Raw genomic sequence first — 27,235 nt, forward strand, 5'->3', positions numbered from 1 at the left:
ATTGAATCAAATAATTTAGTGGCGTACCAAACATTTAATGAATCACTCTTTATTGGGAAAGCAATTTGATTCTAATAAGCTGCTCCCATTTATTTTTAGATGATCTAACCCAAGAGGTCATTTCGAATTTCCTGTTTTCCTTATTTTACTCTTGGATTCAAGTGATTATCATTTTTCACATGTGCAGCTGTTATGAGCTCAAATGCTAATATTCAAATGGAAGAAAATAACATGAACCAACTAACTGTGTGTGACCTGCATGCTGCCCCCTCACACACTGGTTCCCAGGACTTTATGTTTGGGAAGGATGCCATGCAATTAAGCTTCATTTAAGCCTAGGACACCTTCTTTTTAAACATCATAGCTACTTTAAATAAGGGGAAAAAACATTTTTTCCCCATGAAGCCCTATTTTCCCCCTTAGTTGGATGGGTGATGTGTATTTCCTTTGGAAGCATCAGGACCTGTTTCATTTCTCCCCAAGCCAGCTCCTGCGCAGCCTTGTAGAACACTGCCAAGTTTTCACTGTGCCTATATAATACATAAATATGATTTGGTCTGAAAAATGACCAATGGCCCAGTACATATTGGTCAATTACTTCTCCTGGTCCTTCCTTTCCTGCTCACTTCCATTCTTGCTTCCTGCTGTGTTGTGATATAAGCAAGCACACATACATCTTTCTCTCTTGAGAGAACTGAAACATCTTCCACAAAAATGCTCATTCTGCTCAGTAGTCTAGCCCAAATGGGCACTTTAGAAGAATCACCTAAAGTCTACATTATGAATATTCAAATCCCAGTAACAATATCACCATTTTAGGATTAATCAACTTTAAAGATGCTACATTACTAAGAGCAGGCTGAATAATACCTTTAATGTACTCCATACACACCGAGAAATACCCTAATCTAGCGAGGTAGAGGAGGTTTGGGGCAAGAAGAGAATGAGTAAAAAGTAGTTTACAAAAGCTACCTTGGCTACTTTTTAATATTCATTAAAAAAAATTGTGGCCGAAACCGGTTTGGCTTAGTGGTAGAGCGTTGGTCTGTGGACTGAAAGGTCCCAGGTTCAATTCCGGCCAAGAGCATGTACGTTGGTTGCGGGCACATCCCCAGTGGGGCGTGTGCAAGAGGTCGATGTTTCTCTCTCATTGACATTTCTGGCTCTCTATCTCTCTCCCTTCCTTTCTGTAAAATATCAATAAAATATTTTTTAAAAAATTGGGGGAAAAGCATATGAACCCATGAAATAGAATGCAATTTATCAGGTAGCTGGACAAGAATCAGCACCCTTTGCCTTCATTATTTCTGCAGCAGGTCCTACTGCAATAGGATGTGCCCTGGTAGGTTTACTGGTGAATATGGACCAGAGTTCTCATCTTAGAAGTTGCGCATTAGTAGTTTGTAAAATTACTTTTTTTCTCAGTACCCCTACAGACCAATGAAATCAGACATTTGGGGGGGGCATGGGATTAGTCATTGCAAATATTAAAGGTTCCACAAATTATTCTATTATGCCATCAAGGGTCGGGAATAACAGACATTTTCATCTCTTTTTCACCAGTTTGAGGTAAAAGTTTGAAATGTCTGGGAATGTTTTGGTTAGGGGAGGTGCAACTGGCATATATCTAGCAGGTAGAGGTCAGGGATGCTAATAAACACCTCTCATAATGCACAGGACAGTCCCACAACAAACAGTTATCTAGTCTCAAATGTCAATAGTCCGATGTTGAGAACTCATGCTCTATGGGAAGTAAAACGTTGGTTTTCCATTCTTTAGAATTCTTTTTAAAAAATATATTTTTATTGATTTCATAGAGGAAGAGAGAGGGAGAGAGAGAGAAACACCAATGATGAAAGAGAATCATTGTTCGGCTGCCTCCTGCATACCCCTTATTGGAGATGGAGCCCACAACCCGGGCATGTGCTCTTGACTAGAATTGAACCTGGGACCCTCCAGTCCACAGGCTATCACTGTATCCACTGAGCCAAACCAGCTAGGGCTAGAATTCTTCATCTCCTTTTATTCCAAAGAACCAAATGTCATAACCCTTTAGCATGGTTTGAGATATGGGTATAGAGTCTGGGATCGATGATGTGGACTAGGTCTTGTCCAGTACGGATTACAATGTGTTTATTTTTTTTTTATACCTCCAGTTTTATTTCCTTCCATCAAGGAGAAATTCAATAGTTATATAAAAGATTTCCCAGGTGAGGTACATGGCTCTCCTTACTCAACACTCATTTACTATGTCACATAGAATGAAAATACATTCATATGACCACACCATTCAGCAGTTATTTCATAGAAATAAGACACACAATGTTGTACTCTGCTAATGGGGGCCAGGAGCCCTTTGTGTGGGCTCCATTAATATTAGTTTGAAATGACTACAAATACCTCTGAAAGAAGGGCTAAAGTGTCAATTCCTTAAGTAGACACAAAAGGTACACAAAATAGTACGAAGAGAGTCAACAATTCCCAAAACATATAAGGCAAATAATAAGCATGCTATGTTCTAACATCAAAATGCTGAGAATGACTCATCTTCAGTAACCCATGAGGATGAGACTGTTTCTTTCCAGTAGTCATGGTAGACGAATCCAAACTCTTTCTCATTCAACTAGCCCTGCCTAAATATCTGGATTTGCCAGACAGCTGGTTAACGTTAGAGATGCAATCCATGGCTGCTCAACCCAGGTTCTCTCTACACATAGCTGATTGGCCAGACTCATAATCAGAACCATAAACTTGGCTGAAGTCACCCTTTTCTCAAACCAGCTGAACTCATCAATTCAGTATGGGGCCACTCAAACACAAAGGAGTAGACCAAAACAGTTCTTAATGACATTCCATCATAGAAACCCAGTTTACATAATAGAGTTGAACCATGTAAGTCTGTGCAATTCAAAAACCCCACCAAATTCAACCATTATGCTTTATGGAAGATGTACTCACTCTAGTTCATTCTGTTCCTTACCTCTGTCTTTGTTTTTCTCCTTCCCTAGTGAATCCAGTTTCTTTCTCAAAGATTTCTTCCTCTTTTGTCCATCTGTAAATATTAAAAGAGTAAAAAGTTGTAAAAATAAGAATACAAGTAATATTTTACATGATCAATTTTGATAACCATGTCTGAGCAAAAGCATGACTTCTCACTTACTTCACTCATAATTTGACATTTTAAACAGATCAATGGCTCTGACAATATAAGAAAATCCCTGACTTGGATTGCACACATCACTAGAATCTTGGTGTATGCTCTTAAATTTTATTTCAATGGCAAGTACAGGAAAGTTATTTCCTTCAGAAATAATTTAGTTTTGACATTTTAGATACGTTTGTTTTTACTATTAGATGAGTTTCTTCCCATTATTCATGTTTATGTGAACCAATGTCATATTTTAAAGATGTTTATTGAATTTATGGGGGTGACATTGGTTAATAAAATTACATAGGTTTCAGGTTTTAAATTCTATAACAAATCATCTGTATGTTGCATTGTGCAAAGTCAAGTCTCCTGTCACCATTTACCCCCCTTCACCATCTTCTGCCTCCTCCTACCCCCATTTCCTTCTGATATCATCATACTGTTGTCTCTATGAGTTGTATTCTGCTAAGTGAAATAAGTCAGTCACAGAAAGACACATACCATATGATTTCACTTATATGTGGAATGTAATGAACAGAATAAGCTACCAAACAAAATAGAAAGAGACATAGAGAGAACAGGTTGACAGATGTTAGAGGGGAGGAGGTTGGGTAAAAACATTGAAGGGACTAAGCAGATACAAACACCACAAACAAACCAATGTCATCTTGAATCAAGTCTCCTTGAAAGAAAAGTTAACAGTACATAAGGCTTCGGCCTTCATGAGCTAGTAGAGTGTAACTGGAGAAGAAAATGAGTTTGGGGGTTATAGCACACAGATCTAATTACTACTGTACCATTTATTAACTGTATGACTTTGGACAAGTTTCAGTGTCCTCATTTACAAAGTGGGAATTTCATAGGGTTTCTGTGAAAATTAAATAGCACGATGCATATAAAAGTGCTTAATCGGGACCCAACACTCAAATTCAGATGTGTTTTCCTTGATTTAATTGACTACTCCCCCACTGATGGACACTTGGGTTGTTTCTAATTCTTCACTATGATAAGTATGTCATACATTCTTTTAGCATCTTGTACTTGCAGCAAATACAGTTAATATGTCTAGTTAACTCACCAAATAATAAAGATACCACTCATATCAGTAGGCAGCTGCAATCGAATTCCTGGGATGTCATCATAAAATATTGGCAGTCATTATAAGAATGCGTTTGGGGATTATGCAGCTGTCAACTTAACATGTGGGAGATGTAAATCAGGAATCCACACTGGGATCAAATAGGGGAAATACAGCTCGTGCCACAAGGAAACTTATGTGTAAGAGGGGGGATTAAGAAGTGTTTTTTGAAGGGATAAACTAAAAAGTGTAGTAAAGAAAGAGACTCAGCCCAATAAAATGTGAAAGCAAGACTCTGATATCAAGAAAAGACTAACTATGCATTCTTAAACAGCAATGTGCATTCCTGGGAGCCTCACGGGGCTTGGATGTTTCCAACTCCACCTCTCTGAACTTTTGGAGGCAAAAGATATCACAATATAATCAGCATTCAATCCCTCCTTCCTTTCAAAAAGCAAAAACAAATATTTCAAAAATGATTCTCCTTCCATAAAATGGAAATAGTTCATAAGAGTCTTCACTCTTGCATTCATGAGACTGGTATGGGGAAAAATTATGTAAATCAGTTCAACTGTGGCATAGAGCCATCAGTCTCTTTTGTCATGTATATGCTTTTATCTTCAGGGTCTAAAAGATGATCTAACTATAAGACCACCATGAGTTATTATATACATACAGACAATAAAAAAGGTTCTAATCATTCTCCAAATAGGACTGACAGATCTTGCACTTTGTAATGCTTTGTTCATCACTAATTTATACCACCAAATGTATTTGACTGTAACAAGAGTATATTTCTTAAAAAATACTATCATTCTTTCATTTTAATAGTTAACCTGGAAGAAAAGAATAACTAATATATATATATATGATTTATTTTTCATAACCATTGGGTAGATCCTATAATTTAAGCAAGTTGTCAAAGAACCAGAATAAATATAGGGTAGGCAACATTTTTTTTTGAAGATAAAATTATTTTTTAAAAAAACTTCTGCTTAGTTAGGGGACGTATCATATATACAGATGTGTATGAATATAAATGTACAGTTTAAATAATAATTAGGAGGCCAACTCCCACATATCCAACAGCTGAGCTTCAGAGTAGACTATTGCTAGTTCCAAGAAGTCCCCTATATACCTCCCTCCCCTTCACCCCAGGCCATCACTGGTCAGATTTTGCAGGAATCAATTTTCTGTTTTTCTTTGCAGTTTTACCATTAAGAGTGTAGTTTTGTTTTTCCTGCTTTTAAATTCACATAGATGGAATCATGCTGTAGCTATACTTTCTTGCCTTATTCATGTCATTCATCAAACGCTTCCAGAAATTCCTCCTGTTGAGGCAGGTGGCTGGAGTGCACTCATTTTAATCGCTATACATTGTTTTCTTGTATGAATATACCACAGTTCATTTACTCATTGAACTGTTGATGGAAATTTGAATGGTTTCTAGCTTAGTACTATTAGGAACAATGTTTTTGAAAATTTTTGTTTATATCTTCTTATGTACATGCATAGAATCTCTCTAAGACAGTGGTTCTTAAAATGTGGTTCTAGAACCAAGAGCACTAGTATTACCTAGGAACTGGTTGGAGATGCAAATTCTAGGGTCCCACCCCAGATTTACTGAGTCAGGAATTCTGGGGTGGGGCCTAGCAGTGTGTGTTTACCAAGCCCACTGGGGGATTCTGCTTCACACTAAAGCCTGAGAACCATAGTTCCAGGGGATATGTGTAGAAGTTGTATGGCCAGGCCAGTGTGTATGCAATCCTAGGCTTTATTGAGTAACACTGACTGTTTTCCAAGTTGTTTTGCTAATTTATATTTTCACCAGCAAGAGAGCTTACATGGCCTCACAAGGATCATATGAACTTCAAACTCTAAAACGCCAAACTATTTCTTAAAGCCTCCTTATCACAAAAATGTGATCTTTGTGAATACTGGCTTACAATTTTTTGTTGTTGTTGATAATCCTCACCCAAGAATATTTTCCCATTGTTTTTTAGAGAGAGTGGAAGGGAGAGAGATTCAGAGAAACATCAATGTGAGAGAGACATGTTGATTGGTTGCTTCCCACATGTGCCCAAACCTGGGGCCGGTGATTGAGCCTGCAACCAAGGTATATGTTCTTGAGGGGAATTGAATTTGGGACCTTTCTGTCCACGGGCTGATGCTCTATCCACTGAGCCAAATCAGCCAGAGTCTGGCTTACATTTTTTTTTAAAGCTTAACTATTACAACAAATATTATCTTTTAATTAGAGTTGAATGTTATGAAAAGGAACTAAATAAAATGATGGGTGATGTGTGATAATGTGAAATGATGCATTGCTTTAGCATGCCATTTTCTCATTTAAAATCCTCAGGAAAGTGACCCGCTCTGGGAAATGAAACTGCTCATGTCTTCCCTTTTCCCTTGTGATCAATCCGCAGTTTGTTTATTGAGTCTTCAATTTTGGAAGAGTGTCTTTTATTCCCACAGATCACAGAAAACTGGCCCAAGAGACTGTCACACTGTGTGTAACCATGCAGAACAGTTTATGTTCAACCAGTTCCTTGGATGGCAATGTGTGTGATAAGTGTAAGCTTCCTCATGCTCAATACTGCACAGCAATGTTTTACAGTGATGAGGAGCACATGCTTGCTCACTGCTCCCCAAGTGCACGCTTTCTTATAGACATCAGTGACCTGTATATAGGACTTGGGTCACAAGTCCTGATCAGGTTGTCTTAAAACAAGTACTTGAGGATTGGACTTTATGTGCCCTCTTTTAGGAGACCATGCCCCACAGACATATATGACACAACAGGAGGTGGTGAGACAGCAAGCCTTTCACATACTAGTGGCCCCACAGCAAAGGAACCATCTGTGTGGAGTGTGGTTAATGGGGAGCCCTCTTGGGGGGCAATACCAGGGTTTTCAGGAGGGTTGAGAATAAGGAAGCTCAGGCTTTCTCCTCTAAGACATGCTTTTCATGAACTCATTCATGTACTATCAGGTGGAGTTCCATCCTAAGGCTTGTTTCTCTAGCTAGACAAGAAGCCCTCTGAAGGCAGAGCCCTGTCTCCTAGGCTTTTGTTTTCCTCCCAGTGAAAAGCAGGGTGGGGCACAGCATGAGGATCTGTCAGCATTCTCCCTGGCCAGGAATCAGATAGAGATTTGGGTTGGTTCTGAGAGAACCCAGGAACAATAAAGTATACAACTCCTAATTTTAAGGTGATTAGATTCAGAGAGTGGTGGTTGTAAAACACTCTTTCCATATTAAGTTGATTCTAGAGATAATAATAATAATAAAAATATTGCTCAAGGAAAGGTTCATCTTGGGTGATGGAAGAGTAAGGGTCACTTTGGGGGAATAGATATTGTCTGAAAAAGGGCATGAAGGAGCCAAGGTTCCATATCTTGATCTGATTGGTGGTTACATGATACAGACATATTAAGAATCCACTTAATTGTACTTGTATACATTCATATTTATACACATCATTCTCTCTCTCTCTCTCTCTCTCTCTCTCTCTCTCTCTCTCTCTCTCTCTCTCTCTCTCTCTATCAGAATGGTACAAACATAAAAATTCCATTAACTGAATGGGACTGAAAACTCAGCAAGTAAGTATTGCACAGGAGAGTTCCTTTTAAAAAAAAAAAAGAGACAGAGAGAGAGAGAGAGAGAGAGAGAGAGAGAGAGAGAGAGAGAGAGTTCTTGAATATTTAACTTTTCAAAATACCTAAGTACCTATGATCTCTTCAGACTATGACTTCCCTATGACACAGGGATATAGTAGTAATGAGAAGCTGGTGTTTATTGAGCATGTACTATAAATGGAATGCTTTGTATCTATGACCTTTTTAAATCCTCGCAGTTCTATGAAGCCCACTCTATTCTTTATTTCTATTTTACAGATGAGGAAACTGAGTTTAGAAGAAGTTAATTAACTTGTCCAAGAGCGAAAGTTGGGAATTAGAGAGAGAGAGAGAGAAAGAGAATTTTAAGCTCTAAATATTCACCAGAATTGGCATGAGTCATTCTTGCATCTATATTAACTAATACACATCAACATACAACCTGAGTAGATTTTTGATGGACTCAACTGAAGATCAGCACTAAAGCAAATGGTCCAAAACTCACAGGACTGATATCTGGTGGAGCTGGGATTCAAACCCAAATAACGACTCTTTCAAAAGCCCAGCTCTGTCTTTTGAATGAGGGATGGCTAAGAGCAGAACCCAGAGATCTGTGATGAAAAGCTGAAAATCCTTTCTTTATAGTCACGTTGCCTCTGCATCATGAGAGATGTTCTGGAGGTGTTTGCAAAAACAATGGCTGTTCATTGGTGAGGGTCAGCCAGACTCTGCCCTCCCAGAAGTCTGGGTAATGGACAAGAAGATGGACCTGAAGATGCCTCGTTCCTTTGTGAGGCAGTCACAGAGAATGGTGCTGTCAGTCTAAATTCACAGGCACACCTGGACATGGGACAGGGTGTCACCTTTAAGCCCTTCACGTCGCAGAGCTCCATAAAGATCACATTACTGGGAGGGAGAAGACATTGCCTGCACTGAGATATGAAATAAAGAAAAAGACTGATTCAAAGTCTTATAAGGACAAAGTCCTCTTCTAAGGCTTCTACAGACACAGGCAAAAAACTAGCCTGGTGGGTGCAAATAACCATAGCCATTCCTCCTACTATTTGAGTGGTGTTGAGCTCACACAGTAGTTTATAAAACTTAAGGTCTAATGCAAAATCTTGGTAAGTTCACACACACACATCCTTCTGAGGAAAATTAAGACCCTGGCAGCAGTGGGTCTCAGATTCTTCTCTCTCTCCCAGGCCAGTGGAGACACCTAAGCCCGCACCACTGCACACCTGGGAAGCCGTGGAGTTTGCAACTCCATCCCAACCCAAAAGGCAGGTTTTCGCTTCTTTCAAAACTTCAAAATCTCCCTGCTGAGAAAAATTTGAAGGAATGTTTTCTGGCATCACCTCCCCTGCTTTTCTCAACCACAGCTGTCTCATTATTTATTTGGACCAGAAAAATAGTCTCTCAGAGAATGCAAACCAAAGGAATTCACAGTCAGTGAGGGGAGCTCAGTCCAAAAGTAAGAAAAACGATATAAAAGAGACACCTCAGTGGTAGAATGGTAAGTAGCCCTTTAAATACTGCATATAGCCCTAACCGGTGGCTCAGTGGATAGGGTATCAGCCTGTGGACTGAAGGGTCCTGGGTTTGATTTCCAGTCAGGGCATATGCCTGGGTTGTGGGCTCAGTCCCTAGTTGGGGGGGTCATGCAGGAGGCAGCCAATCAATGATTCTCTCTCATCACTGATGTTTCTATCTCTCTCCCTCTCCCTTCATCCCTGAAATTAAATAAGTAAACACACACACACACACACACACACACACACACACACACACACACACACAATATATATATATATATATATATATATATATATATATATATATATATATATATATATATAATGTATGGCAGGGTTTCTCAGCCTTGGCTCTAGTGACATTTGAGGCTGGATAACTCTTTGTTATGGGGAACTGTCCTGTGCATAGTAGGATATTTAGCCATATCACTGGCTTTAGTTTATTAGACATCAGAGTGCCTGTCCAATTTCCCTGTTGTGACAACCAATGTCTCTGGACATTGCCAAGTTTGCCACTGGGCAAAATTGCTCTGGTGAGAACCACTGGTCTATGCACAACTCTACAGCTATGTGCTCAAACCATGTGACATCCAAACTACAATGTATTCACATTTTCCCACCTGTCACAATGCTCAGTTATACCCATTCTCAGTTTCTGTTTTAAACAGAACAATATAGCCTGGCTGGTGTAGTTCAGTGGTTGAGCATTGACCTATGAACCAGAAGATCATAGTTCTATTCTTGTCCAGGGCACATGCCTGAGTTGCAGGCCTGATCCCCAGTGTGGGGCCTGTAGGAGGCAGCCGATCAATGATTCTTACTCATCATTGATGTCTCCCCATTCCTTCCTCTCTGAAATCAACAAAAATACTTTTAGAAAAATAGAGCAATATAAAAATGTTTACAAATTATTGAGCCTTTATACACCAGGTTGAATTTTAAACACAATAACAATTTCCTTCAATTTGTAAAGAAATGTGAATCTGTCTAATAACATCCTTATATCAAATTCCTAACTACAATAGGAAAATAAAGCAAGTTCCTAGAGCAAATAGCCTTCTATTTCCTTGTATGAAGTGTTTTTTCTCCTTTATGGGGGCCAGATCAGGTGTGGAAACGCATCTGATGCTGAACAGTTGTATGAATGGATATACTAGTATGAATGGAGTGCTTTTAGCCTGCAGGGAAGACTCAGGGCACACGGTAGTTCTTTTTATTTTTTTTAGAGGACTAAACATTGTGGACAAAGAGACTTATTGGTCAGCCTTCTATTGGACAAAGATTCAGAAGGAAATTATAGAAAGACAGTTTCGTCAGCAAATGGAATTTTTTAGCAATGGAATAAGCTGTCTCAAAGAAAGCACTGTACACTGTGGTTTCCATCTGGTCACTCTCTGTCTTGCTTTCTTCACTCTGGGGGAAACTTTGTCATGAGAAACCCTATATAAAGGACTATGTAGTAAGAAACTGGAGTCTGCCCTAACCAGTTTGGCTCAGTGGATAGAGCATCGGCCTGTGGACTGAAGGATCCCAGGTTTGATTCCGGTCAAGGGCATGTACCTTGGTTGCAGGCACATCCCCAGTAGAGGGTGTGCAGGAGGAAGCTGATAAATGTTTCTCTCTCATTGATATTTCTAACTCTCTATCCCTCTCCCTTCCTCTCTATAAAAAATCAATAATATATATATATATATATATATATATATATATATATATATATATATATATATATATTCTTATTTATTTAAATTTTTTTTAAAGAAAAGAAACTGGAATATCCAGTCTGTAGCCACCTGAGTGAGCTGGACATTGATCCTCAAGCCCCAGTCAAGCTTTCAGATGATTGCGGTCCCAGCTGAGCTTGGTGCAATCTCATGAATCAGAACAACAAGGCTAAGACATTCCCAGATTAAGATGTTCTCCCAAATTGTGTGAGATAATAAAATGTTTTTATTTGCGTGTTATTTTTTTTAAGTAAAAAGAAGAGATGCATAGCTAAATGCATGTAGTATACTGGATGGGATTCTGGAACAGAAGATATTAGTGGGGACACTGGTAAAATCTGAACAAATTACTCTGTTTGGTTGCTAGCAATGTACAAATGTTGGTTTCTTGTGACAAGTGTACCTAGGTTATATAAGATGTTATCATTAGGGGAAGCTGGGCGAGGTGTATAAGGGACCTCCATATTATCTTTATAACTTTTCTTAAATTTTTAATAAAGGCCCTTTCTTCCAGGCACTGGATGTATTCAAGCAAAGTTCGCAAACTCATCCGTCAAGCATGTGAGAGAGTGGAGGCTTGTACTGCTCACTGAAGTACTTCTGAAACACAGAGATTTGAGAGCTCAACTTTATGGCAAGAAGGTGACTCACAAGCCAAAGATCTAACCTGGCTGACACCATCAAAATAATCTCCCCACTCACATCTCCCTGATGTGAGAGAAAACATATGTGTCTAGGGATTCTAGGCCAATAGAAGGCATGCTCCATGCTTGCCATTCTGGTGCAGCATGCTTTCTGAAAAGGGAGTGGACAGACGAGAGTCTTGAGCAGATTTATTTTTATGGACCTGGTGATGTTTTTCACACATGGTTGATTAGATGGTTTCAAGATACTTCCTAGTACATAGGTTCTCTAAATCCCTTTTCTGCTTAAGTTATCAAGGCTTGGGACTTATTATTCTCATCCAAGAACACTGATTAGTACAAAAATCTGTTTATCGTTCAAGTTCTCATGCCTGTCTTGCTAAACCAAAAAAAAAAAAAAAAACGGTCTTTAAATCATATGGATGAATGTGGATTAGGTGAGTTATACCATCTGTGATGTCTTACAAAAGTGTTTACTAAAAAGATATGTTATCCTTACCTAAAACAAATTCATCCTTTAGTTTCATCTATTTCCCCCTGTGAGGGCTCTCAAGCCACAAACCTCCTAAAAGTAAGACATGAAAAAGACTAAACCAGATATTTTATTTCTACTTTGGAAAAGGAGGTTTGTCAAAGAAGTCATAATATTATTTATGGCCCCGGATATTTGAGGGCCATTCATTGTGCCCATGCACTACTTTTAGTGTTTTCCAATGATTACTCTCTTCAATGTAAGTTAATTTGACCCAATACATCAACATCAGAAAACAGACAGGGACTAATGAGAGTAGAACAATCAAAAGCCCAGTCAAAAACGTATTTAGGAAAAGTCGGGATGAGCATTGGAGCCAGTTACTGTCAACATCATTCTCAGTGGAATGTATTCAAAATTGCCTCTGCTAGTTTGAGTTGTCTGCTCCATATTCAAGAAGAGGAAGAGAGAGCAGCCCTGACAGGAAGGGGGAAGTGACTACCAGGGAAATGGTCACCTCTGCCTGCAGGAAGCATAGCAGCAAGCCCAGAATAGTGGAATCAATGTGATTAGTGCTGTGGTCCGCACACTGCGGCTCAAGAGCCACATGCGGCTCTTTGGCCCCGTGAGTGTGGCTGTTTCACAAAATACCATGGCCTGGGCGAATCTATTCTGAAGAAATGGCATTAGAAGAAGTTTAAGTTTAAAAAATTTGGCTCTCCATAGAAATTTCAATCGTTGTACTGTTGATATTTGGCTCTGTTGACTAATGAGTTTGCCGACCACTGGACTAGTGAAATACTCTGATGTAAGACTTGAACTGGGATTAACCCCAGAGATTTAGGCAAAGAGCTGAAACAAGGATCTCATCCCCATTCTAAAAGTGCCCAGGGATGTTGGACCACAAAACATGATCAATCTCCTTGGCTTTGGAATATTCTCTACATTGTAATAGTTATCTATTCACATGGTATCTTCCCCTAAGAAAAAATGGGCTCATCACCCATACACTGACCTATCCTTCCCTCCATCCAACATTGCTTAAGCACGTGTCTAAGGTGAGACATAACTAGGTTCTACGAACCCAGATGAATAGACACAATCTCTGCCTTTGAGAAACTCAGTTTCATGCTAAAGACAGATATATGAAACCCTCATTAAAGAAAAATGAAGAAATGCTTCAGTGGAGACATTTTACTAAGTGGTAGATCAGAAGTGAGAAGACTGTCCCCAACTCTGCTTGGGAAGGCTAATGTTTGAGTTTAGTCTTAAAGGACAAAGTGTTAGCCTTCTTGGGACCTTTGAATTTTGATTTGGGTTTTCCCTAATAAAGCACATGGTGAGTGCTTAGGCTAGGAAATCCTTTTTAATCCTAAGCCTCTTAATATATTGTTATATTATTCTCAATAAGCATCTAATTGGTTTGTTTAAAAGAAGGTAAGAAAATTGCAAATTTGGAAGTGGGGTGACAGTTAATTCAGTGGGAACTAGGGTTCAAAAGAGTGACAAATAAGAATTCTGGAAGAAAACAACCTACATGGAAAAAGTAGAAAACAATGTATTAAAGCCCAAACTGGCACTACCATTCAGTCAACTTTGGAGATCTATCTATCATCTATCTATCTATCTATCTATCTATCTATCTATCTATCAATCATCTATCTATCTATATCTCTCATCTATCTATCTCCTTTAAAGAAATATTCTATGCTACAGACTTGGTTATGTAATCAAATCCATAGGTCAATAACCTTATCTTTAGCAATTCCTCCATTAACCTTGACTGAGATAGAAGGCAGGTAGAAATACAGTTATTGAGTTACTTCCCTTGGTGTAAATCCCAATGCGTTAAACACTGTTTCTTTATCCTGCTAGCACCTTGTGGGTTAGACTTTTTTCAAAATTTGTTTCCAAAATGTCTGTTTCTCAGGGAAGAAAATATTCATGGTATTCTTAAGCAATACAGATGTCTTTCCTTGGAGTTGAGGCTCCCCAAAGTACTTGTGAAATGTACTAATCCCCACAGTTTACATGCTGAAGTGGTGGTGAAATTATCAAAGCTGTGGTCAGAAAATAAGAACATTCTGTGAGCCTCTTACTGTTGCAAAGGGAGCCAGTTCTTGGAGGTCACCGTGCTTCCAGCTAAATTAAACACTAGGAAACGTTCTCTGTTTTATATAAATTATTTTGGCAAGGTAATTAGTTCTGGAATGTTTCCTCAAAAGAGAAACCTTGGAGAATCTTGAGCCTCAAAGCAAGTATGTTTCTATTAACAAAATCATTGAGATATTTGATTTGTAGACCCTGTCTCATTATTCTATCAAAATGTGAGATAGGGAAGCAGATCACATGGCCTGGATGCCATGAGCTTAAAAGCTCAGCTATGGTTTTTCCATAACCAGGCGTTCTTTGTAATCACTGCTTGCTGTAATAACTGGTCATGATCAAATTATGCCCTAGAAGGATCTTTTACTTGCTGTCATTTTTTCCACATTCAATTGCTATGAGTAAAAAAAAAAAAAAAAACAACAAAAAACAAAAAACAAAAAAACCCTAACAACTATAACTATAAAGTCATATTCTAGTGGGGCAAACCTGTTGTTATCTTTTCCTAAGTGAGGAACTAGTCGGACTTTTCAGAATCCTGAATTTGCTTCTCTCTCTCTCTCTCTCTCTCTCTCTCTCTCTCTCTCTCTCTCTCTCTCTAAATATATATATATATATATATATATATATATATAGATAGATAGATAGATAGATAGATAGATAGATATAGATATATATATTGATTTCAGAGAGGAAGGAAGAAGGAGAGAGAGAGATTGAAACATCAATGATGAGAGTGAACCACTGACTGGCTGCCTCCTGCACACCCCTCACTGGGGATCGAGCCCACAACCTGGGCATATGCCCTTGACTGGAATCGAACCCAGGACCCTTCAGTCCACAGGCTGATGCTCTATCCACCAAGCCAAACCAGCTAGGAGCCTGAATTTTCATTTCTTATTGCACATCCCTTAAACTGAAAATGGTATTGTTCACTTAGTCTAGGTAGACATTGTATTTGCAGAGACCAAAGTTTCCAAATACCAGAGCAAGAAAAATGGCTTATGGCCAGTCATTTCCTTAAGCTATATTTCTTTCCTGGAATATAAAGGAAAGAGAGCAGGTAGGAGAACAAAAGGACATAAATCACGTATCCCAAAGAAATACCCTGGAATATTAACTCAAGGAAATTGAATCCAAAATTAAGGAATGTCTTCATTATTTGTTTTAAAGCCAAAACTTATAGCTCAAGTTGAAAATATAGTCAGGCAAAGTGTACATGTGATGTGATTTTTTAACCTAGGTAAGGGGTTAATTTTATCAACTTTCTTTTGACACATATTGTTTTACACTGAACAAATATGAGGGAATCATATATCTTTAAAATCATAGACTTAAGCCTTAAGAACTCCTCAAAATTTCTGCCAGTTGCTCCCATAAAAAGAGCTCTCACCAATTCAGTAAATGAACAGATGATGCAATTAGATGAAAACTAATAGGCTCCTCATTCTTTCTTTTTCCATTCTTATTTTTGGTTATTCTTTGAGCTATGACTGAATGTGCTATGATTGAATGCTTAATCCATTCCATTCGATTTCTCAAATATTTTCTGAGCAGCACATTCAAAGCACTGTACTAGACACTAAATTAAATAAATTCTAATATATAAAAACCAAGGGTCCAGCCCTAGCTGGTTTGGCCAGTAGATAGAGCATTGGGCAGACCAAAGGGTACCAGGTTTGATTCTAGTCAAGGGCACATGCCCAGGTTGCAGGCTGAACTGCAAAGGCAGAACCTAGGGTGGGGACTGAGGAGGGGTTAAGGGTGACAGCTGTTTGGTGTAAGGTGTAAGAAAGCAGTTCAATTTTTTAATGAGTGGTTTGGCATTATAGTGCATATGGCTGGCTATCAGTCCAGATATAGTGATTATGTATTTTTGTCTTTCTTCTGAAAAAGGCTTTTCTCCCTCATTTAAGCAATCCTATCCTATATAGTCTATCTATACTAACAAAAGGGTAATATTCTAATTTGACTGGGTCTACTGGCCATCTTCCAGATGTCCAACTTCCTTCCATGGTGATGGGGACTGAGGCAGAGAGGAAAGTTGCGGGTGAGATCAGGCTGGCAGGGAAGGGCAGTTAGGAGCGATCAGGCAGGCAGAGGCAGTTAGGGTGATCAGGCAGGCAGGCAAGCAGGTGAGTGATTGGGAGCCAGCAGTCCCAAATTACAAGAGGGATGTCTGACCACCAGTTTAGGTCCTAAACCGTTGGGGGACATCCCCCAGGGGTCCCCGACTGGAGAGAGTGAAGACTGGGCTGAGGGAATCCCACCCTCCATGCACAAATTTGTGCATAGGGCCACTAGTATGATATAAAAATAGCTCCCTCCTTATTGCTTATTTGCAATGGCAGAAGATGATATTGCTATTGTATTATGTACATGGATATTTTCTAATCTAAATCCATCTTTATCCTACTACACCTGCCCTCTCCCATTTTTTCTTTCCCTATTTTGTCACTCCAGGTTCAGGAAAAGAATCTTCGGTGAAGTCAATTCCAGTGATTTCTTCCTGCATGCCTGTATTGACTTGGGGACTGGCCAGAAGAGAGGGAAGTCTACTGGGAGGCAGCAGGGAAAATCCTCTGTTACTGAAGACACTTGCTGAAGAGTAACTACCATTCTTTGCCTCTTCATGCTGTGCACAGGGACATGAAGGAAGGCAACCAAAGAACAAAGTGGCCCACTGATGACAGAAGGGAAGGAAGATGGAAGGACAATGAATTAATGAGTTATGGATGAGTCTAGCTGTATGGTGGCATCAGTTGTTTAAGCAACTCATAAAAATATTAACTCTTCTTATTGCTTTGGTGCCACAAAGGGACTTTATTATCCACTTTGAAAAAAAAATATTTGGTCACATAATATAAATGCTAAAGCATCTGAGAGTTACAAAGTCTATTTTTAAAAAAAGACCCAATTATTACACAGTAAAATTAAGATAGCAAAGAATCGGAAATGACTACAAAGGTATAGTTGATCAATTACACAAACAATCATTACAAATTACTATATTGAATTAATAGTAATCTCTTAAATCAGAAGTCAGCAAGTTTTTCTATAAAGGTCCAGGTAGTAAATATTTTTGGCTCTGTGGGTGATATGGTTGTTAAAACTACTCAAAGGTTGTAGCACTTAAACAATACAGATACAAATGAAGAATGAGTGTGGCTGAATTTTAGTAAAACTTTATTTTAAAAATGGGCAGTGGGCTGGATTTGGCCTTTGGGCTGTAGTTTGCTCACTCCTATCTTTTTTTTTAAATAAGTATATTTTTATTGATTTCAGAGAGAGAGAGAGAGAGAGAGAGAGGGAGAGAGAGAGAGAGAGAGAGAGAGAGAGAGAAACATGAATGATGAGAAATTCGTGGATTGGCACACACACACACACACACACACACACACACTCCACTACTGGGGATTGAGCTCACAACTTGGGCATGTGCCCTCACTGGGTATTGAACTGTGACCTCATGATTCATAGGTTGATGCTCAACCACTGAGCAACACTGGTCAGGCTGCCCACTCCTATCTTAAGAGAAGATTCCTTAAACTACTTTTCCAGAACTTCTTCATTTGTAAAAAATTTATAAATATCCACTAATTGAATTTTTCATAATTTTGAAGGCTAAATTTCAAGTTATCTAGAAAGACTGACATGTTTAAAAAACAACAACACTTGATAATTAATTTCAATGAATACTTATTTGTCTTCATTTCACCTATGGGGAAACAAAGAAAAAGAGTTAGGATGAAGTCCCTGTTCATATTTCATATTTTAAGGATGGAACATTCTTCGTAATGATCAAGTTTCCTTTTGGGCCATAATCCCAACAGAGGGAATGGTGTAGTCTTGGAATCTTTGAAAGGTGCCAGAATATTTCAGAAATTGCAGTGACAAAAGTTTTGTTCAGGATGCCAAAGCCTTGTGCAATCCTAGCTGCTGCTCCAATAAAGATATATAAATGTGACCAATACGGACAAGATCTTGGATGGAAAACTATTTTGTCTGAACACATATAGGGAGCTATTTGTGGATATGAAGGCACAAAGCATATGGCTTAAAGAGCCACATACTCTTGTCTTGGCCTGTCTGCTTGGCACCAGAATGGAATCATTTAGCAGCACAAGCTTGAGAACTTGACATAGTAAAAGCCCTGGGGCGCAGAGGAGAGCATCCAAGAAGAAAATTACAAAGGAACCTGCAGAGAAACCTCTGTCCTCCATGGCTTTTACTAAAGAAGTAGATGAGGCAGTTTCTTTTATCTATAAGGGCTACCAAAGGTAACTCGGATAGATGATATCTATAGCTCTCTTAATAGAATTCATTTATTTGTGTTTTCTCTATTGACTGACTAGGAACTCCTTGAGGATGTGTGCTACCTTTCTTTTCTTTTTTATTTTTAATACTCATCTGAGGATACTTTCCCATTGATTTTTAGAGAGAGGTGAAGAGAAGGGGAGAGACAGAAATACCAATGTGAGAGAAACACAAAGGATGTACACTACTATTGACATGACACTGAAGCCTCCATTAGAGGCTTCTAGTGCTTTAGAACCTCAAGCCCACATGTGACTCTCTCCAGGCTGCTGGACAGCAGGAAAGCAGCACAGGAAGCCCTGTGGGTGGTATGTCATAGTTATTCTCTGGATAGATGAGGCACAGGATGCTCAGGTCAAGTGTCTAGCCTAGGCTCAGTTCTGTGGCCCTACAGAAACAGCACACTATCCATCTCACCAAGGCCCTAGAGCCATGGCAAAGAACAACTGAGGGTTTTCCATACTGACATTTTTGTTGGCCTTGACTGCCACTTCTCCATTCCATCTGCCTTCTAACACTGTTAGTCCAACTGTGGGCCATGACAAGTATATTTTAGAAAATGATAGAGATCAAATAGAAGGTGATTGGAGAGAAATGATAGAAAATATGAAAGTTCATCACTGATAAAGATAAACACCATTTGGGCCCTGGACAGCTTGGTTCAGTGGATAGAGCATCTGTCTGAGAACTGAAGGGTCCAGGGTTTGATTCTGGTCAAGGGCATGTACCGTGGTTGTGGGTTCAATTCCCAGTAAGGGGGATGCAGGAGGCAGCTGATCAATGTTTCTCTCTCATCAATGTTTCTGAGTCTATCCCTCTCCCTACCTCTCTGTAAAATCAATAAAATGTATTTTTTAAAATAAAATAAGCACCATTTGGTTCTTTTGTTTCCTGAGCTGTGATGTCAAATGTATTTCTTACCTTAGATTGTGGACAAGTTTTAAACCTACTACTCTAAGGTAAATAAATCTGTAGTATGTTTTCAAAACAAGTGCAAACAAAATGGATTTCTTCTTTTATATGGAATCCTACTGTAAATGGCCTTGGTAGTGACATCAGTAGGCAACAGAGGGCCTCGAGAGTTTTTAGTGTTTTTTTGACATTTTTCCAACAAAGGAGTAGATTGTGGGCAGAATGAGGGTGCACCTGTGGATTGAGCAAAGCAGGTGAAGATCTATGGCTATCTATGTGTAGTTAAGGTGAGACATAATGATGAAATGTCTACCTTTGGAGGAAGATCTAAGACAAAGCGATAGGGTGATGGTGATGATGATAATATTAATGATTATGGTGATAGATAACTTTTATTGAAGTATTCAAGATGTTGAGAGATGCTTTAAGCTCATCATTGTTATTGCCTCATTTAAGACTCACATTAACCCTATGAGACCACCAATGTTGAAAACTGGGCATGGGGTGAACTAATAGGGAAGCATTGAGGTTATTTCAAAATCATTACAAGGTTATTGGAGGTGTGGGGGTTACTGAAAGGTGATTGAGGCTCTTGAGAGAGATAGGGAAGAATGAAGGAACACACTTTTAAATGAGAATATGCATGCTTGCATACATACATTAATTCACTTTCTCAATGATTTGCTAAAGGTCAGTAGTTTATTGGGCAGTTTACCTGGTGTCCCAGATTCAAAGACAAATAAAATATAGCCTTATCCACTGGGAAGTCACAATTTTCTGGGAAGATCACAAAAGAGTCATTGTGGACACATAGAAGATACAACTAATTCTGCAACTCACACAACAGAATCATTTGTTGAGGACCTCTAAGCCCAGTAATCTAACTTTTTTTGATCACCCTATTTTCTTCCTACCAGCATTTCTACATACATTTGAGTTGTGGACTTTAATCCAGGTTTCAATTTCATTTATAAAAATGATTTCAGAGTGGACGAGAGAGAGAGAGAGAGAGAGAGAGAGAGAGAGAGAGAGAGAGAGAGAGAGAGAGAGAGAGAAATATCAATGAGAGAAAATCATGGATCGGCTGCCTCCTGCATGCCTCAGACTGTGTATTGAGCCCACAAAACTGGGCATGTGTTCTGATTGGGAATGGAACTGTGATCTGGTTCATAGGTTGATGCTCAACCACTGAGCCATGCCAGCCTGACTCAACTTCATTTTTATTTATACAAAAAAACTTTGACATTGTAGCACATCACCTCTTCAACTGAACATTGCCAGCAAGAATAACAGAGAAATAAGTGAGTTCTATTTTCTCTCTAGGGCTCTTACACAAATATCCAAGCTCAATTTCCATGCCCACCAGGTGGTCCTTATTTTCAAAATCAACATTTAAATCACAAACCAAAGACAGCTGCAGTGTTAGCCTACCAAGAATATCATTTTCTTGATTTCCCTGAGTTGTTTACTTGGGTTTACATTACCTAAGGGACAATGGTGAGGGACCATTTTATAAGGAAGCCATATAATTGAGCAATTTGGAGGGGTCAGGGTACTCTTCTATTAGGCCATTGTCCACATATTTTTAAACCATCAGCTATTACTCATTCTGTGAAACTGTTTTCAAAATACATAAACAAAGCCTTTCTCAATTGTGATATCAGAAATTAACTGAAGCAAGAGAGAATAAAGAGCATTAAAAGCATGAATATGCATTTCCCTCCCATGGAACACTGGGTTTTACATACTTAGCTTACACTATAATGAGATTCAGCCACACTGCATACACTAACCTGCTTTGTTAATTGTGGCAGAAATATGCCACTGTCTTTCATTTGACGTTAGACCAGAGGTCAGACAATTTTTCCTATAAAGGGCCAGTTTCTAAACATGAGACTCTGTAGGACATATGGGCTGTCACAACACTTAACCTCTACCATCGTAAAGTGAAAGCAGCCACAGACAACATGTACATGATGAGCATGGCTGTAGTTCATCGAGACTTCATTTTCAAAAACAAATAGGATCTGGTTTGGGCCAGTAGGCCAGTTTCCTATCCCTTTAGACCATTTGTATGAAAATGCTATCAAAGTAATAGTAATTGAACCTACCGATACATACATAGTGCTCTGTTCATGCATTTGGAATAAATGAAAAGTTCATACCAGTCATTAGGTGCTGCTTAATTTCTTGACCATGCTCTCCGCATTGGTTTCTCAGTCCCACTGTTAAAGACCAGGCCATTTACAGAAGAAAAAGACTGATCCAAGAGCCTATGCCAAGAGTAGTAGCCTTTGACCGGGCAGAAACATTCCATGGTTGCCCAAGAGACGCTCTATTGTTAGCTATGATCCCTCCCACCAAAGGGCCTCCTGATTTCAACCACTAAGAATTTATCTAGATTCTCAGTAGCATCTTCAAAAGTCTGTTTTCAAAAGATCTTAAGTTTAGCAGGAGTAACATAGCAACCTCATCAGTCACATTATAAGATTTATGGAAATGTTATTAGTTTTTAGTTTGTGTGTCTCCTGGCTGAATGAAATAGAGGAGAGAGCAGCCACAAGCTGTGAGAAGCCTAGGTCCCTGAATAACTGCGAAGAGCAGGATCTACTCTCCTGATCCCCAAGGCCAACCTGCACTGGATGATGCCTGAGTAAGAAAGAGATGATTATAATGTTAAGGCACAAAGTGGTTAGCCTAACTCAATTAATACAAATATGTATCTGTGAGATGCATTCTTACTAGTGGAATTGTGGGCCCACTTAAAAGTTATATGTTGCCAAATTGCCTTGTTGCTGCCACAAGTATATGAGTGTCAGTTTTCCCATCTAAACTAATAAAAGGGTAATATGCTAATTAGACTGGGAGACCTTCCAGACATCCTTCTGGACAAAGCCATGGTGGCAGGGCCCAGGCAGAGGCAATTAGGGGTGATCAGGCCAGGAGGGGAGGGAAGTTTGGGGTGATCAGGCTAGCGGGGAAGGTGAGGGGCAGTTGTAAGTGAGCAGACTGGTGGGGGGGCAGTTGGGGGCAAGTGGGCCAGCAGTGGGGGTCTGTTGGGGGTAAGAAGGCTGTCAGAGGGGGGAAGTTGGGGGCGATTAGGCCAGCAGGCAGACTGGTTAGGGGCAATCAGGCAGGCAGGCAGGTGAGCAGTTAGGAGCCAAATTGTGAGAGGGATGTCTGACTGCTGGCCTGATGTCTGACTAAACCATCAGTAGGACATCCCCTAAGGAGTCCCAGAATGGAGAGGGTGCAGGTCGGGCTGAGGTACACCCCCCCACCCATGCACGAATTTCATGCACTGGACTACTAGTAAAGTATATTGTCACACTTTTGAAACCAGTCTAATATAAAATAAAATATTCTCTTGTTGTTTAGCTTACATTTATCTAATGAATATGAGGGTGGGCATCTTTTCAAATATTCATAAATCAATTGCATATCTTTTTCTGTGAGCTGCCTGTAATTTGTCTATATTTTAATTATTTTTTCTCACATTAACTTGTAACAAAGCTTTTTATAGTAGAGAAGTTAGCCTTTAGTTTGTCAAGTGTGCTATACATTTCTATTTATTGATTTATTTGTTGGCAACAAAGATTATTCTTTTTTTTAATGTAAAATGTATCACTCTATGTTTTCTGGATGATGAATTTCCCAATGTAAAAATATTTAAATATCCAGCTATGTTTGGCTTTGGTGCATTTATAGTTTCATTTTTTAAATCTTCAAATCTTTCTTTCATATCAATTTACATAGATATAAGGAGTAAGGGCAGAATCCAGCCTTTTCACCTCAATGCTTATCTCATTGTTGCAAATACAATAATAATCCATCATTTTCCTGACAAGAAATGCAATATTTATCATGTCATAGTTCTCACAGCAATTTTAGTTCACTTATGAACTGTTGTCTCCCATTGATCTGCCTATTATGGAGCAGTACAATACTCTTTTAATTGCTTTTGTTTTGTGACATTTTAACAAATGGATAGAGATCATTTTCATTTGGCCCTTTTCATATTTTTGCCTTCCTACTCTCACAGAATTATTTGCCCAGATGATGTTTAAATCAAATTAGTGATATTACAAAAACAAATTCTGTTGGTATATGTTTTGGAATCACATTCAGTTTCAAGATGATTAATGACATAATTGACATTTATTTTATAGATTCTTTTTATTCAAGAAAAATATGTCTTTTACATTTATTCCTAACTTCTCTTCTTTATCCAACTTGGATTCCAGGGTCTGGGATTACAATCATTTCCTTGGACACTGTATTAGTTTCCTATCACTGCTATAACAAATTACCACAAATTTAGTTACATGAGCAACTCAAGTTTATTATCTGATACTAGAGGCCAGTTGCACAAAATTCATGCACGGGGGTGGGGGAGACCCTCAGCCCGGCCTACACCCTTTTCAATCTAGGACCCCTCGGGGGATGTTCTACTGCCTCTCACAATCCGGGATCACTGGCTCCTAACTGCTAGCCTGCCTGCTTGCCTGATCACCCCTTACCACCACCTCTGCCTGCCTGACTGATAGCCCCTAACTGCTCCCCTGCTGGCCTGATTGCTCCTAACTGCCTCTGCCTCGCTCTGCACCCAGGACCCAGGATTCCCTCCTCCAGCCAGTTGCAGGCACCTGGGACCCAGGCTGGCTTCACCTGGGCTAGCCACAGCCGCAGGGGAGAGTGTTATAGGCAGAATAATGGGTGGGTGGCTTGTTCCTCTCATGGGCCAGAGGCACAGGTGTAGTCTCTGGTACCCGGGATTTCGGGGTGGGCAGTTTGTCCCTCTCCCGGGTCACAGCCTGGCTGTTCCCCATTCCTCTCTCCCCAATGTTGAGTGTCTGAGCCATTACAGCACGACAGCATGAGGGCATGATAGCCATTTGTATATCAGCTCTTTATTATATAGGATTTCTGGAGGTCAGAAGTCTGAGATGGGTCTCACTGGGCTAAAATCAAGGTGTCATCAGGGTTGCAGTCCTTTCTAGGAGAATCTGTTTCCCTGCTTTTTCTAGTATCTAGAGCACATGTGTCAAACACAAGGCCCGCGGGCCAAATCCGTCCCGCCAGGCCTTGCAATGTGGCCCGCACCGCGCTGTCATCACTGCACTCCGCTGCGTTTCCATCACAATGACAGTTTATGACTGTTCAGTAAACCATTCGACCCGAGATTTAGGCTGGATTTTAGATTTTGGCCCCTTCTCTGATTGAGTTCGACACCCCTAATCTAGAGGCTGCTTTCATTTTCTGGCTTATGGCCCCTTCCTTCATTTTCAAAGACAGCAACATTGCATTCAGTCATCTCTCTCACTGACCACAGCTGGGAAGGTTTCACTTCTTTTAAGTACCCACGTGATCAGTGTGGGCCCTCCCAGATAATCCAGGATAGTCTCACTATTTTAGGGACTTTAACTGATAACATCTGCCAAGTTCCTTTTGGCCTGTGAGGTAACATGTTCACAGGTTCCAGGGACAAGGACATGGCCATCCTTGGGGGTTGGGAGGGGGCATTATTCTGCCTACAACACTCTCCACTGCCTGGTGCTTCTCTACTATCATTGAAATCTAGAAAATCCCGACTAATAGAGATTTGATTAACCAGCTCTGGGGAATTTGAATTGCAAAAAGGTATATTTTGCTTTAGTAGTGTTTAGCTGCCAGGATGCTTATTTTGAAACTTAAATTCCCAGACACTAACCTCAAATGAACCTTTTGGACTGCCCCGCAATCCTGCAACATTGCTGGTCCATTGGTCTCCCTCTCTTCCTCTCCTCTGTCCTTAAACCCCCAGTACCTCCTGTCCATCCTCACTCCTAGCATGTAAAATTGCTTCCTATTTCACTGAAAATGGAGAGGCAATCTGGAGAGAAATTATACATTCTTCTCATCGACTTGCATCTGCACCATATAACTGATGTGCTTGAGAGAAAGTCAAAGTCCCTACCTGTGCTCTGGATCCCATCCCTGCAGTCCATGCTAGGCAATCACCCCAGTAATTTCCCAACCTCCCAACCTTCTATTTCTCCCTCTCTATGGCGAATCCCAGAAGCTGGTGAACATATTATAACATCACTTATCTGAGCCCTGAAGACACCAGACTCAAAGGGTGAGGAGGCTCTTCAAACAGATACCCGTAAACAAATCCCTATACTCATCCTAAAGTGGCAAAGAGCTAAAATGTGAGCTTAGATATATTTCCATTTTCATTTACCCATTGTCTCATTAGGCTTGCTATCATTTCTTTCGGTTCTAGGTCCACTGTATTTATTTTCCTGAGTAAATAATTCACACAATGAATCTGACCCTACTGAGAACCTCCATTTGGGGGTTTGCATGGAACCAAGTGGCCATCCTCTGATCAAAGTTGCAGTCAAAGATGCATTTGAAGGATCTTGATAAAATTTAATGTCTATAATCATTTGCGCAAAACAATAGCATCAGTAATCCTGGGTGATGTCTATTAATTTCCATCCCACCACACAACCCCTTTTCTCCTCCATAAGAAAATATTTATAAAACAATAGTTCCTGCCCTAGCTGGTTTGGCTCAGTGGACAGAGCTTCAACATGCAGACTGAAAGGTTCCCGGTTCAATTCCAGTCAAGGGCACATGCCTCGGTTGCAAACTCCATCCCCAGTAGTGGGTGTGCAGGAGGCAGCCGATCAATGATTCTCTTTCATTATTAATGTTTTTATCTCCCTTTCCCTTCCTCTCTGAAATAAAAAATATTTTTAAAAACCACACACACACACACACTAGCTCCCATTTTCTATCAAAAAAGCTCCGATAGCATGAACATTTCTGGGCATCTGGATAGAGTGAATCTTTTCCTGAATGTGATGTACATAGGCTCAGAAATGAGCAATGCAGATAGAACTTCCAGCAAACACATTTTATAAAGTTGTCTGCTTGTTAAAGGTTATTTATTTAGCAGACTCTTTAAAAGCAGGGACAAAGAGGAATGCCAAATCAACTGGGTTTAAAAATAAAACTACAAATAATATTTGTTCCCTGATATCTTATCTGGTGTGCATCCAATGTAGGTTTCACATCACTTTTTAGAGTCACCATTCCCTCCACTACAAAGTGGGCTTGCCAACAACATTTTTGTATTTCTTTTCTTTTCCTTTTTTCTTTTTAGGAACTGAAAGAACATCTCTGCTTGTGAAGGGGAGCCAGGACTCTCAGGCTTCACATGGGCCACCATTTGAGCTAATGAGGAGAAGGCAGGCCTCATGTCCACCTACAACCAAACCATGGCAAGGTGGGGCAGGATGGGTCTGCCCTAGGGGGAAGCAATAACCCTCCTGACAGTGATCAGTACTCATTCGCCATCAATTGTCAAAGTGCTTTATTTCTTAATTGAGCTGAGGATCTCTTGGTGTTAGATTGACATGAAAAGATGTAACAGGGGCAGGGATTTCCTCCTGGAAGGAGCTGGCTGTGGCTGTGGTAGCCAGGAGCACATGCCTAGGAAGCCCAGGAGTAGGACAGGAGTGAGATGTGTGTCTCACTAGCCCCTTGCCCTCATCTCCCTCTTCCTTCTCCTGAACTCTTAGACCTCCAGCAGAGTCTAAGATTTCAGCTGAAAGAATAAAAATGTCCTTAGGAGTCTGCATCCAATAGAAACTGTGGGATCAGTGTTTCTGTGCTGCTCTTTCTAGTAAACA

General features: G+C 39.8%; 1 protein-coding gene across 2 annotated transcripts in view; it reads right to left on the bottom strand.

The window, feature by feature from the left end:
• The window catches only part of ARHGAP6 (Rho GTPase activating protein 6), a 275,716-nt gene that overhangs the window by 60,750 nt on the left and 187,731 nt on the right, over positions 1-27,235 (bottom strand). For both annotated transcript variants that reach the window (XM_036420492.2, XM_036420494.2), the window contains exon 3: positions 2,981-3,052. In XM_036420492.2, the coding sequence (XP_036276385.1) occupies positions 2,981-3,052 (72 nt within the window). The remainder of the gene's footprint in view (positions 1-2,980; positions 3,053-27,235) is intronic.

Source organism: Pipistrellus kuhlii, unplaced genomic scaffold (assembly GCF_014108245.1).
Source record: "Pipistrellus kuhlii isolate mPipKuh1 unplaced genomic scaffold, mPipKuh1.p scaffold_m20_p_69, whole genome shotgun sequence".
In the NCBI taxonomy this organism is placed as follows: Eukaryota; Metazoa; Chordata; class Mammalia; order Chiroptera; family Vespertilionidae; genus Pipistrellus; species Pipistrellus kuhlii.